General features: G+C 43.2%; 1 protein-coding gene across 6 annotated transcripts in view; it reads right to left on the minus strand.

The window, feature by feature from the left end:
• The window catches only part of LOC131677804 (probable serine/threonine-protein kinase cdc7), a 197,458-nt gene that overhangs the window by 63,921 nt on the left and 118,208 nt on the right, over window positions 1-15,329 (minus strand). For all 6 annotated transcript variants that reach the window (XM_058957855.1, XM_058957849.1, XM_058957852.1 and 3 more), the window contains exon 4: window positions 5,812-5,893. In XM_058957855.1, the coding sequence (XP_058813838.1) occupies window positions 5,812-5,893 (82 nt within the window). The remainder of the gene's footprint in view (window positions 1-5,811; window positions 5,894-15,329) is intronic.

Genomic DNA, 15,329 nt, shown 5'->3' on the forward strand with positions numbered 1-15,329 from the left:
CCACCGCCGGGGACAAGACCGAGTAGACGAAGTGAGGAGCTAAATGGCTCACGGAAACGAACATTGGTATTGGGAGCAATCTACCACCGGGAAATTCACGATAGGGTATCTTCCAAAAGCTATTCATCTTCAAAAATAATCATAAAATGTTCAAAAAAATATTGTTATAGGCCCCCGATAGAATATTTCAAATTTAGTCTCGAATAAAAGAGGGGTCTAAGAATTTCATCAATCAGTACTTTAGCAATACTGATTTTTTTGTTCAAATATTGTTCTATCAGAGACACCGTGTGGCGCAACAAACATTAAAACAATCATTTTTACACACTAGAATAGCAATAATAACTGGCAGAATAGTTGCAAGGAAATTAGTATTCGTGGACATTATGGTTACCAGTGCTCTTTGATTTACTTTGTAAGTAGGGGTTTGCCCACTACTCGGGTTCTTGTCTGCCCGGCGTACCCTTCTTTTCAGGGCGGCCTAGGTGCTCCTACCGGAATTTCGGATTTTCGTATAATAACAAACAAAAAGAGAAAAAAACAAATAAGTTCTAATTTTACCGTTTATTCTCCCGAATCTCTCCTCTGCTGGTCGTTCCTTACGGTCTTTTGCTAATGGCGGCGGGAAGGCGACGGTTTTTTTTCCGACCGGCCGGGAACACAACGGCCGCGTTCTCCTTCTGGTGTCGTTGGCTGCTCCGGCAGCGGTCCTTGGCTATTAGCTAGGGAGGTGAGCTTGGCTCCTTTGTTGGAACCTCCCTAGCGACGTTGGCGACGAATCGCCGGATCGTCTACTCGCCGTAAACGATCCCGGAAGTTACCGCAGTAAACTTCCCAGGGGGAACCTTTGCCCGCCCTGCTTCGTTCTCCTTGGCAATTAACTGTGGAGGAGAGCTTGGCTCGTTCGACTGATCCTCCATAGTGGGAACGGCACTGGTGTCACTTGGGTCCTTTTTATTTAGCCGGGGAAGCGAGTAGCTCCTTAGCGATTAGCTTCCCGTCTCGGCGACCCTACACCAGGACTTTTTTGTATGCCCGGACCACACACCGATACACTGACGGATTTCACTTACCGTCACACGCGCGCACTGAACTTTTGTTACGGTGGCGGGAAACTGTCCCGAAAAAAGGAATAAATCTGGAACGCCTGTTCCTGGCTGTGGTCCGTCACTTTCTAACTCTTTTACGATGGCCGCCTTCCGCACTCGACCACAACAAACAAGCACCAAAAAAAAAACGCACCGCCGCATAGCTGTCATCGCTATAGCACAGCATAGTCAGACCACTTTTGCAGCGAAAGGAGAGCGGTAACCTAACTAAACCCTATGCTATTTATTTACAAATACACAACAAAAATTACTACACCTATCTGCACAAACAAAACCGTTCACAAACGAGAAAATGAACAAAAATTTACAACTTTAGTGTGAACGGTACAAAACAGCGGTGAGCATAAATTTTCGTAAACAATACACTCTACGGAGAGAGTACGCACGAAAGGGTATATTTCCACCCAGTGCTCAATTGTTACCCTGACGGGTTACAACTTAGTAGTCGATCGATCCGCTTCCGACCTAGGGAACCCAAGAGGAGATTTGGAAGAATACAGAAGTGAAATCAGTGCGAAGCTTTAGTTGCATCACTGACGTCTTAGCACGCGTTATTAGGAGCATGAAACATAAAAATAAAAATAGAGGAGTTGGACAAAAAATAAAAATAAACAGCAAAAAAATTGTTAAAAGGCTGATCCAAATTGAAGCGCGTCTGCTTCTACATACTACCCAATTTTCAAACGATTATATATCAGACTAGGTCACAGTTTTAGCAATACTAACACGGCCGGTTGCTTGGAGTTAAAATTGATATTAATTAATTTAAATTAATTTAAATTCAGAATTCAAATTCTTGAGGAATGAACATTTCGCGAAGGGGTTAGAACAAATCAAACCATGTTCTAAAGCTTTCTGGAAACTTTCCGAGGTTCTTAAGAAACCTCAGAAACAGCTTTGAAAAAAGGTGATCACATACATTGCACAAACGGAGAATAATCTCAAAAACTTGCTCAGCAGTTTGAGAGTGTCCATAATTTCAATCTCAACGGTGTGAGTTCTACAGAACACTAAGTTTTACAAAAATATGAAAATACTTTTAATCAAGAATTGTCTCAAGACGAATTTGTTGAAACAAACTGAGGTGTCAACAAATCCGCCAAAAAAGGAAAAAAAGATGCCAGCTCAAGGTAAGGATGGGCTTTTTAACAATCCTTTTATAAAAACCTTTCTGAAATTTCTTTATACTACTTGGTCAAAATATTCAACAAATGTAAATTTTTCAAAATATTGTCGTTTTCAAGAAATTTTAGATTTCGTTTCAATAAATACATATATTTCGTGAATTTACAATTTTTTCACAAATTATTCACGTTTCTCCATCAAGAACAATTGGTTTTTGAAAATTAACTTACTTGTTGACACCAAAGTGATATTGCGAACTTTACAATAGTTACAAGGGAACAACGAATATCCGATTCAACTATATAGTTAAAATAGAATGTAGTTATTGTAGTTATTCAACGGCACACTATCGCCTTTGTGTCAAAAGGTGAGTGTCAGGAAATTTTATGTTTCATTCTGGAAAATCTCTTTTTCTTGCTAAAGAAATGTAAATAACTTATAAAAAGTACATAAATCAACAAATTAAATCTTTGAATATCTTGAAAACGACTACATCTTGGAAAATGTATCATGAGCATTTTGATTTGAAATTGTATTTACAATCATATTCCACAGTAAAATTACGCTTTTGCCTATCAATTAAAAACTTGTTTAAAGTTGTTAGAAAAACTCTTTTACCAATATCTTCTCCATGATGCAATCATATTTAAAATGTTTGCTTTCTTTTCAGGCTTAAGCTGACAATTTTTTAAATTTTCTGCATCAATTTGTGATTAATTGAAATGCCACAACTTTATTTTCAACGTTTATTTTTTCTGCGAAGTATGCATTCTCTACAACTCGTTCTCTGTCTGGGTTTTGTGTACAAAATAAATCATCTCGAACATTTTTTTTGAGAGTGATGTATGCAAAAACTTCTGCGCCCTTTTAAATAATTCCCCTTGAGTAAAATTGGTCTAATTTACAGTGGAAACAGGGATATTCATGAAGATTCGTTTGAATCAGAGGTTATGATCGACTGTAGTCTAATATTTAAAAAATCAATATTTGTAAAAGATACAAGAATGGTATTTTTGGACAGGGACTGATGTTAAATAACTAGAATAAAATGAAAGATGTTGAAAAACCCTGCCCTCAATTACATTCAAATACACGAACCGCACGATTCTAGGAATTGCTTAAATTGAAATCTTCCCAGCTGTGTACCTCGAAAATCTTATCCATTGATACACCCCAGTAAGCAACATTGGATGAGGCGCTGGAATTGAGGTCTCTGCAGCAAAACCAGCCGACCTCATCCAGGAAAGCACTCCGCACAAATTGATGCTACGACCTACAATTTCAACTACCGTTTCGATCAGCAGCATGTGTACATGTAAATGGATGTGCGTTCAGATTCACTATAAGGCAGGTGTGTGCGTGATTTCCAGCCACCACCACCTTCTCACCTTACGCAGCAGCACGTGGCTGCTATTCCGACCGGCAGTAGGTCACCAGAAAGTCTCGTCTCGGAATTGACGGAGAGCTGGTTCTGCGGAGGCATAACGGATTCTGTTGAGAATGTTTAACACAATTTGTCTGTACTTTGCAGTGGTTCCCTTTCCACTTGGAAGAGAGGAGCTGCCTTCGCGGCATCCCTCCAACCAGAACCTGGGAAGAAGCAGTTGGTCCAAAACGACGTTCGGCATTAGGAAACGGGAGAGAAGATAAAGATGGATCGAAGAAAATTCAAACGATACCTGCTAGACGGATTGAAGCACAGTCTGGAGAGTGTAAAATTGAACCCGGCTTTTTGACTTCATTTCTCTTACAGAAAGAAAAATAAAGATGGCTTCAATTGTCTTTGGGAGATTCCAGCCTCACGTTCGGGTGAGTCGATTTTGACCCGTGGTAGCTCAATGAGTGATAGGATCGTGGGATTAAACTGATTTCAGCCAACTTGCAATTAGAGCTCTGGTATCCAAGAAAGCTCAAATCATGAGTCCACGATTGTTTTATTTCTGTTCGCTGGATTTGACTTCGAAGACATGCTAGACACACGAAATATTGGCTCTAACACAATGGACCATCAATTTTTTGTATAGTTAGCCTGTTTTGTATGATTTGGATTCCACATATCTGCATTCGGCCATCGGACAGCGAGTTGTTTTGTTTGATGTCGTTCGGAAACGATTACTGATTAGATTTCATTGCGATGACGTTTGCTGATCACGCGTAACAAAGCACATCTAATGGCATCTGGGGCAAATTCTGTTTAATAGAAATATAATTGAATGATTTGCCACGTGTATATTTCAAAAGGTTTATGTTGTAAATCAGAATTCAACTTGATCAGATCACGGTATATCAGATCCGTTAATTTTGATATATTGTGTATCGTTCGGTTAAAGAAGTATTTGGTTTACGCAGTAAAATTGCTATTTGTGATTTGGTGATCTTCTGGCTTGTGTAAACGAAAAAGCCTGATCGACCAATCCAAAATGATCCATCCTAACGCATAGTGCTCCTGAATACCACATTATATTCAAGAATTTTCAAAGACTTTCAGTTCCAGAACTTATATATGTTCTACGAAGGAAAAATGTTAATATTTTTTGTTTACAAGTGGTCAAGTCGAGTTTTCTAGCATGTTGATCGAACCAAAGTTCAACAATCTGTTGTATTCATCGATTAGATACTGCAAAAATAAACGAAATTCCCATCAGGAGAGTTGAAGAGATCGGAATTTTTAATCAAAGCGTTCCTCGTAGAGAACAATCGTCATTGTTGGTGTATCATTTGCATTATCGCGGAGCCCAAGTTGTCTCGTATTTTCCCTTACTTCGCGCTACATTTATCGCTGCCACTAGATCTTTTGAAACAGCACCCACAATTGCGGAGCGGGTAATCCAATGGACATTTCAGTGTACTGCGAAGTTTGTTGTAGCGTTGCAGTGTGCTGTTTGTAGCTGAGTTACAAGTCTTTCTTCTTAAATTAAAAATTTAATTTCTTTCCTGAGAGCCGCAGCTTCATTATGACCATATCGTGGTGTATCTCTGTTTCGTCTGTCTCAACTGTTCCGCATAACTCGCGACTTCATCGGTGATGGGTTCATCAGCAGCGGCGGCTCGTGTGGATCTTTATTGGAAAATTTATCAGCAAATGAGATTTAATAATGAGAAGCTTTCATCTCGCGAAGACCAAATAGTACAAAGCAGGCGAAGAAGTAAGTGAAAAATATACACCCGCCATCGGTCGGAATCCGGAATTGCTGCTGAATTGCAATTTAGAAGAGTTTCACTTTCAATTGAATTGAAGAGGAAGAATTTTTTCGCTGCAAATTTTTCGTTGCCAATATACACTTCATGCATTTGCCGGAATGGTGGGAAGGAAAATTGGAAAATTGCTGGCCAATTACCGATCGGGAGTTAGCCGCGGTTGTGGCGGTAGGAATTATCGGTTGATTGCGGTGCGTGACTTGACCTGGGTGTACGAATTTCGCGTGATTTTTCGGTGGCTGAGCATTAGCGATCGACTGTCGATTTCCACAGATCTTTCTACCGTAGTTGTCAAACTCTTCAACTTTGTATACCAGTTACTAACCCAAGCTAATCTTGGTAATTGATTGAAGGAAATGAGTTTTCCATTGGCACCTACCTTGTACTCCTGTAGCAGGTTATTCCATTTTTTGATGATTTTTGAAATCGGTAAAGGCACACTGAGTTCTCGTTCGACGACTCTGTAAGATAAAACAGAAAAGTTAACCCATATTTTATTAGTAATTACTAATACTGTGAAGAATTAGGCGAATTTTTTAAGTTTTAGTTTAAATTTGACAGGTCAAAAGTTATTTTCCATCGAATGGTTAAATTTTACCGAGAGCGACCTATTTCAAATGTCAATATTTAGATAGCTATTTGGAAATGAAAGCTGCAAAAACCATGGTTTGGTAGAGGTGTGAAGATTTGGCGATAATTTGATATTAGTTTTTTGTATATTACACTAAGTGTGACAATCGTAGCCGGAAAACGTAAAAATCCACATCATGAAAAAAATCATACAAAACTGGCCACACGTTTACATTTTTCTTTATTTTCGGTTGTAAACTTTTGACTACCTCAATTAAGAACAGAAAATGTACCCATCTTTCTTTTTGCATCATAAGCAAAAAAAACTAACTATCGGACTGTCAAATTTGACCATGCTCCAGAGTAGGGTTATTTTACAAACAACTTTTGAAATGTCAGATTTTAACCGAAATTTGAAAATTTCGCCAATCTAATCTAAGGAGGGACAGCATTATCGTTTTAAGAGCAACCGCAACCCTATGCAACCATATTCATATTTCCAAATGGGCAAAGAATTTCACATTCTGCTGTTATAAATTTGAAGAACCGTTATTTTAGCCACATTCAAACATTATCGAACTTGTAGTTTTGTCGCCCATTTGTTGATTTTTCATGAAATTTTTTGGAGCTAGCGTCAATCCGGCGCAAGCTTCGTCCGTTAACTAAGTTAGTGTCGGATTCTAATGAGACTAAGTCGAAACGCAAATTTATAATGTAGTTAAACTTTCATTAAAGAATCAAATCATGTTTCTTTTGCAAGTTCATTTTATACAGAATATAATATTCACTCAAGCTTCCTTTTAAGCGGATACGAATCGCCGGTCCTTTCGTTTGCGTCTTTCCATCATGTTCATCGCAAAACGCTAGTTTGCCTTAATCTTCATCTCGCTGACCACTAACTTTCACGTGTTCCTGAGGTTTCGCTTGACAATCCCCCAATATGTTTCTATTGGGCGGAGCTCTGGAATGTTGGCGTGTTCATATCCTTGGGCACCAACTGAACGTTGATCGCGGTATAACTTTTTATGATTTTTTTTCCCGTAATTGAAAGATGCCAAATCCGGCAATAACAAAAGGCAGCAATTGTGTTGCTTGAAGATAGGCCGAATAGAAATAAATCTTACAGTGAACAGTTCTGATTATACACTTACTATTCCAATTATAATTATCATAAATTATATAATTCGTTTACTATGCTACGAATCAAAAAACATAGAAGTATCTTATATAACAGTATGTTAACAGTATGTAAATCATACGAGTTTAAGTAACGATAAACTCCGCTAGCGAATGACGGATCTCAATAGTGGCATGTCTGTAATAATATACGTACATGGAACTATTGAGAACCAGAGCTACAGGTACCAAACCCTGGTAAAGGAGGATGGTTGTGATGATCTGTGCCGAGGTCACCACGTAAAGCAAGGTAGGTCATAACCCCAATTCCAAGGCGTGAAGCGACCCGTGCCGAGGGATGTCCCTTACCACGCTAATGCGGAGCTCTGGCGTGGCGGACATTTATTCTCGCGCTACTCGTGGGATCTGATATGGAGAACAAAAACAAAAACTATAGTAAACAAACGGAGGTGCCAAACCCCTTCGCTAGAGGTGGTTTGGCGAGGTCTCCCCCCCGTGGGGAGAGTAGTGGAGCGACGAGTGCTGCATCTGATAGCACCAGTGACCCCCCCAGTAGTGGTAGGAAATAGCCCTACCAACGCACTGGACGAGACACTATCCGCGATGCGCAAAGTGGTGGAGCAGCTCGATTCAATAATCGAGTTCACTAGCGCAAAGCAAAACATAAGCAAGGAGTTAAAACAGAGTCTCCTGGAGCTCCGGAAAACTGTTCGTGTCGCAAGACAGAAGCAGCAGGCTTATGCCAAGAGGGTGGAATGTCGGGAGAAGTCCGACAGAGAAACCCAGACAGTGGCCTTCAAGAGGGAGGGAAGAGAGAAGGTCGATACAGGCACTCAGACGGTGGCCTTCACCTTCTATGGAGCAGCCACGTCGCTCGAAGCGGCGGCCGCGTTCCCCTCGAAGGGAAAAGGCAAGGGCAAGGGCAATCGTAAGACGGCGTCAAACGCGAAGCGCCCTAGGAAGTCGCGAGGAGAGGGTGCAAAAACCGACACCACACGGCGTGCAACCGTTAAGCCCAAACGCCGTCTGGCCGAGGTAAGCGAGGACGAGAGTGACCTCGCTGAGCAGAGCGTTGGTACCAGCAACCCGGCCCGACCGGGGCAAGGGGGCGTTAACCCCTGGACGCTGGTTACCAAGAAGAAGCCGGCACCGACACCGGAGGTACCGCGGCCCGCGAAGAAGGCCAAGGACAGAGGCGAGGCCTTGTGGTTAAAAACCGACAAGGAGAAATACGCCGATGTCCTAAAGTCGATGAAGGCGGCCGAAAGCCTTTCGGCCCTTGGGCAAGATGTGCGTAGCGTGAGACGCACCAACACGGGAGAAATGCTTCTGGTGCTGAAGCGAGGCGCACAATCTAGTGCGGTATACAAGGCCTTGGCCCAAGAGGTCCTTGGTGAAGGCGCCCAAGTCAGGTCGCTAGGGGCGGAAATGACTCTCCAGTGCAAGCATCTGGACGAGTTCACGACCGCAGAAGATGTCGTCGCAGCCGTTAAGGAACAATGCGACGTCACAATCGAGCGGGCCTCTGTCCGATTTAGAGATGGACCCTCTGGCACCCAAGTAGCCTACTTCAGGCTGTACAACGGGACGGTTCCCGGTTCAAGAGGTAATACACTCCTCCGCCGAGGGTGTGGCGATTGCCAAGATCAATGGTGTGTTCTATTGCAGATGCTACGCCCCACCAAGGTGGCCAATAGAACAGTTCAATCAGATGATCGACAGGCTCTCGTCGGACCTAGTGGGCTGGAAACCGGTAGTCATAGCGGGAGACTTTAACGCTTGGGCAGTGGAATGGGGCAGCCGCTGTGCAAATAGCAGGGGTCAAGCGCTAATGGAGGCGCTTGCGAAACTCGATACTGTGCTAGCTAATAATGGCTCCGCTAGTACATTCCGTAGAAACGGAGTGGAGGCGTGGATTGACGTAACATTTGCCAGCCCGAGTCTGGCTCCAGGCATGGAATGGAGGGTAGACGAAAGCTACACCCATAGCGATCATTTGGCAATCCGCTTTAGGATCAACTATGGTGTGCAACATCCGAGGGCGGGAGATCCCTGTCAGGTACGCGGGTGGAAGTCCAATCACTTCGACAGCGAAGCTTTCACCGCGGCCCTGGGACTTGAGGCCAACACCGACAGTCTAAGCGAGGATGCGCTGGTAGCTGTTCCATCACGCGCGTGCGACGCCACTATGCCGAGAAAAACACTGCCAAGAAACGGCAGATGCCCGGTATACTGGTGGAGTGCCGAGATTGCAACTCTACGGTCAGCCTGCCTCAGAGCTAGACGTAGGATGCAAAGAGCTCGCACCGAGGATGCAAGAGAGAACCGCCGTGAAGTGTTTCGAGCTGCGAAATTGGCCCTTAACAAGGCCATTAAAAGCAGCAAGAGAGCGTGTTTCGACAACCTGTGTGAGAGTGCCAACGCGAATCCGTGGGGTGACGCCTACCGGATTGTGATGGCCAAGACCAAAGGGGGCTCCTCACCCCCAGAACGGTCTCCGGACCGGTTGGCAAAGATTGTCGAAGTACTCTTCCCGTCTCGAGCTACAAGCCCCTGGCCACCTGCACTACGAGACAGTGCGGGCACGGCCGAAATGGTGGCTCCAGTGACGAATGAAGAACTACTCGCAGTGGCTAAATCCCTAGCAATGAACAAAGCTCCAGAGCCGGATGGAGTTCCAAACAACGCTCTCAAGGCAGCGATCATAGCGAACCCGAACATGTTCAGTAGGGCATTGCAAAAAAATTTTTTTTTGAATTCTCAAAGGCCCCCCCTCTCATATTGTGACAAATGTCAAAGTAAGCTCAGATGCCAAATTTCACATCATTTGGACAATTTTAGACCCCCGCCCACTTCGCTTGAAATTTTTGAAATTGGTAATATGAGAAAATATGGGGGAAAAATATATTAAATGCTATAACTTTTGAAGTAGCAATCAGAAAATTACAATTTATACCTCTTTTTAAAGTAAATAACCTTAGTATTTGAAGGAAGACATTCCTGTTTCTAGACAAATAGGGGAAAGTAGGGTACTGGGTTTTTTTGACCTCAAAATTCCCTATTTTTAATAATTTTTCTGCTCCGTGATGCAAATCATACATATTTTGGAGTTTTTCTAATGTGAAAAAATCTCAGAAATCGAACGGAACCTTTTTGACTTTTGTCCGAATACGGGAAGTTGGGGTTATAGGGCCTTTTGTCATTAATATTAAATTTTATCATTTTCTCGTGCATATATCTCCATTATTCTTCAATCAATTCTCATAAAATGTACCTTGCTAAACGTTAAAAATCCTTAGAAACACAATAAAACTAGATTCGTTATCGGTAAAATTCAGAAACATCAAATTATTTGATATATAGTCTCGATTTCACATTTTTATCATAAAATTGCACACATTAACTCCGTTTAACAACCAAATTCTTATTAAATTTACTACTTTTAGTGTAAAATACGCTTGAGGATCGCATGAGAAAAGTTTCCATCCTGGAAAAATAGGGGAAGTTGAAGTATTAGGACATTTAACGAAAAAAATGTGATTTGTAGAGTTAATGTCCAAAAATTTGATGTTTCTGAATTTTACCGCTAACGAATTCATTTTTGTTGTATTCATAAGAATTTTCCGCGTTCAACAAGCTACATTTCATGAAAATTGATTGAAGAATAATAGAGATATATGCACGAAAAAATTATAAAATTTAATATTAATGACAAAAGGTCCTATAACCCCAACTTCCCGTATTCGGACACGAGTCAAAAAGGTTCCGTTCGATTTCTGAGATATGTTTACATTAGAAAAACTCCAAAATATGTATGATTTGCATCACAAAGCAGAAAAATTGTGAAAAATAGGGGATTTTGAGGCCAAAATGACCCAGTACCCCACTTTCCCCTATTTTTCTAGATAGAGGAATATCTCCTTTCAATAACTTAGGTCATTTCCTTTAAAAAGAGGTATAAATTGTAATTTTCTGATAGCTACTTCAAAAATTATAGCATTTAGTATATTTTTCCTCTATATTTTCCCATAGCACCAATTTCAAAAATTTCAAGCGAAATGGGCGTGGGTCTAAAATTGTCCAAATGATCTGAAATTTGGCATCTAAGCTTACTTCGACATTTGTCACAATATGGGAGGGGGGGCCTTTGAGAATTCAAAAAAAAAAAGTTTTTTTTGCAATGCCCTAATGTTCAGGCTAACTATGCAGAGATGCCTTGACGAGTGCCGTTTCCCCGATAGATGGAAAAGGCAGAAATTGGTGCTGTTGTCGAAGCCCGGGAAGCCGCCAGGCGACCCATCGGCGTACAGACCAATCTGTCTGATCGACACGACTGGCAAACTGCTTGAGAGGATCATCCTCAACAGGCTAACCCCGTACGCGGAAGGTACGGACGGTCTGTCAAGCAACCAGTTTGGCTTTCGGAAGGGTAAGTCCACAGTGGACGCTCTCAACTCAGTGATAAATACTGCCGAGATAGCGATCCAACGGAAAAGGCGAGGTATTCGATACTGTGCGTTAGTGATACTTGACGTGAAGAACGCATTCAACAGCGCAAGCTGGGATGCCATCGTGCTCTCGTTACACCAGCTTAGCCTACCGGTGGGTCTGTACCGGATCTTGGAAAGTTACTTCCAGAACCGCGTACTGCTATACGAGACCGATGCCGGTCAGAAAAGGGTTCCGATTACCGCCGGAGTCCCGCAGGGCTCGATCCTAGGCTCGGTGCTATGGAACCTCATGTATGACGGGGTTCTGAGACTGAAGTTCCCTCCTGGGGTCAAGATCGTCGGCTTTGCTGACGACGTAACCTTGGAGGTCTACGGGGAGTCAATTCCTGAGGTAGAACTAACCGCAGAACACGCGATCAGCACGGTGGAGGAATAGATGAGCGCGAGAGGCCTGGAGCTCGCTCATCATAAGACGGAGGTAGTTATCGTCAACAACCGCAAGTCGGCACAACATGCAGTTATCCATGTGGGAGAAGTCGCGATCACTTCACAGCGAAGTCTGAAGTATCTCGGAGTCATTATAGACGACAAGCTGACCTTTGGCAGCCATGTCGACTATACATGCAAGAGAGCGTCGACTGCTGTTGCGGCTCTATCGAGAATGATGTCCAACAGCTCAAAGGTGTGCGCCAGTAGACGTAGGTTACTGGCAGGCGTTGCCGTATCTATCCTCAGGTACGGCGGCCCGTCATGGTCAAGAGCACTGAGGGTAACCAGTTACCTACAGAAACTGGAGAGCACCTACCGCGTGATGTGCCTCAGAGTGATATCTGCTTACCGCACGGTATCACACGATGCATCCTGGGTGATAGCGAGCATGATGCCAGTCGGGCTGGTCATTCGGGAGGATGAGGAGTGCTTTGAGCTACGTGGAAATAGGGGAGCCCGCGAGCGCACCAGGGTGACCTCGGTCGCCAGATGGCAGCGTGAGTGGGACAACTCCTCGAAAGGTAGGTGGACCCACCGGCTGATACCTAGCATATCGAGCTGGGTGGGAAGACCCCATGGGGAAGTTCACTTCCACCTGGCACAATTCCTGTCAGGCCATGGCTGTTTCCGACAGTACCTCCACAGGTTCGGGCACGCGGAGGTCCCAGTCTGCCCGGACTGCCCAGGTGTAGACGAAACTGCCGAACACATACTGTTCGTATGTCATCGGTTTGACGTCGAAAGAAGAGCAATGCTTGACGTCTGTGGCTGGGACACAACCCCTGATATCTTTATTCAGCGGATGTGTCAATCGGTGGAGAAGTGGAACGTAGTCTCGGCTGCTACCATCCAGATTGCCAGTAGGCTACAGGTAATCTGGCGAACCGAGCAACAGACGACGGGCACGGCTAACTAGTGATTGGTTAGCTGGAGCGAAAAAGGCCAAGCGCAAAAAAAGGGAGTGAATGGTCTGTTCATGCCGAGGCAGGTTTGGCGCAGCGACTGGCAACCGCGTAAGGGGTAAACCCAGCCACCCCGAAGCAAGACAGAAGAGTGAGTGTATAGGCGTATAAGTGGACTGCCTCATGCCAAGACGGGAGGGTCGTAGCGTAGTATGTTGGGACTTAGCTATCGATGCCTCATGGCGTGGCAGAGGAGTGAAAGGGTGAGCATCCAAGTCAGTCTCACACGGCTTGTTAAGGGTGAGCACAAAAGTCAGCCTCACATGGTATGGTAGAGGCTAGCACAAAAGTCAGCCTAGCAAGGAATGAAAAAGGTGAGCACACAAGTCAGCCTCGCATGGTATGTCAGAAGTGGGGCCTAAGAAAAATGTCCCACATGGGATGCCAGGGGGAGTGACAGACGTACAATAGAGTGGCACGATCGAGAGTGAATCAGGTGATAGGGTGAGCACACAAGTCAGCCTCGCAAGGAACGAAAAAGGTGAGCACAAAAGTCAGCCTCATCTGGGAGTGTTTGAGAGTGAATCAAAGTGCGATTGAGAGAGCACCCAAGTAAGCCTCATACAGGACGTATGAACGCGTGAGTGAGAGTGAATGAGTACATTTAGTACAGCCATCCCCCCAGAAGTAATACCGAGAGGTAGTTCCTGGGAGGAATGATGGCGGAGCCCAATGAAGTTTAGTCGGTATTAATGGTAGCGTCACCATTCGAGCCCGACACGCCCCCAGTGCACCCCATGTGGTAGATTGGACCCTACCAATAGCACGTGTACTGGGCTAGGACGTAAAGGTCTTCTCCATTGTAAAAAAAAACACCCAAAACGAATCTTTGGGAACAGAAATGCATCTGTTTCTTCGCTCCCAAATGATGCGTTAGTGTTCAACCAACCTCATACTTGTGCAATACACTATCGTACCCCATAGCTACACGCTGTTGGCTACACAGTGCAGAGATAACTTGAATAACACATGTCAACGTCCCCATGATGTCCCATTTGTGATCGCTGCTGCAATGATGATAGTTTATATAGCTCTTCCAAGCGACTTCTCATCGTGTGTCGTTATGGCCTAGGGTGTAAATTGGCGCTTTAAGGAATAGATGTTTGTCGGTTTCAGTCCTGATGCTACCAGCAATTTTTTTTTTCTAGTAAGACTTAGTTCCCAACACATACATACAAACGGAATATTAATAAACAGCGGGAAAGTGGTACAAAGCAAAATGCGTCAATACTGATGATGCTATGCCGGCGGCGGGGAGCCAAACGATATTAATAATATCGTGCGGCGGGGAGCCAAACGATATTATTATTACTCATCATTAGTGTAAAGCTTATATATGCCGTTTTACTACTCAACAAGTGTATGTCGTCATGGTACGGGTAGTAAAGAGGTGTTTTTAGCGAATAGAAGTTTTTCGGTTCTAATCTAGATATCTGAGAGCAGGATTTTTCTTACAAGATGTTTCAGCTATTTATAGCAGCGGAGAAAAGAATGAAACACAACAAAATGCAGTGCAGCTACAATGACGATGAGATTGCTTGTGGTGGGTGGGTAGGGGGTAATGTTAGCTGTAGAAGAATGATACGAAACCAAATACTAACAAAGTTTCTTTGTGTGTGACTGTGTGTCATCGATTATTTTTCGTGAGTTTTGCGCTCATCTCGAATTGTGCGTAAAGAGCTCAATGTTCAAAAAGGATTGCTTTTGGAAATGAGATTGTGAGCCCAAAACAGAAAATCTGAGAGCGCCGTTTTAGGTGTATGAAAATGTAACACGAAAGCTCATAAGAGAGAAATGATAATGATAACATCAACATCCCAAGTAACATTTAAAGTTACAAGAGCACTAAGAGCAATCTATGCTTTAAGTTTTCCTTCAAGAGTGTCATAAAACATCAGTTACTACTTGGGATGTTTCCTAGTACACTACCTAAAGTCCTTTATCTAGTATCTTCAAATATTTTGTTTTCCTAAGTCAACAGATTGGTATCCGATTCCAATCGTAATAATTAAATAGTTCAGTTTTATTCAGTTATTTCTTTCTTAAAAATAAAATATCATTTATCACAGTTGACGTTGATACGAAATTGATTTCAGCGTTTCCGAGCAAAATGAACAGCTATCTCTTGTTTGCTTCTCCGGTGGCGCTTAAAACTGCATGCAATTAAAAATAAAAGAATACAACCCATTAACACATACTCCGCGCTGCATACGCTAGAAAAAAAAAGAAAGCTGCATCCAAGTGGCCGGCAGGAAGGAGCAAAAGTGTAAAGTAAACATTCCTCCCCA

This window comes from Topomyia yanbarensis, chromosome 1, assembly GCF_030247195.1.
Source record: "Topomyia yanbarensis strain Yona2022 chromosome 1, ASM3024719v1, whole genome shotgun sequence".
NCBI lineage: Eukaryota > Metazoa > Arthropoda > Insecta > Diptera > Culicidae > Topomyia > Topomyia yanbarensis.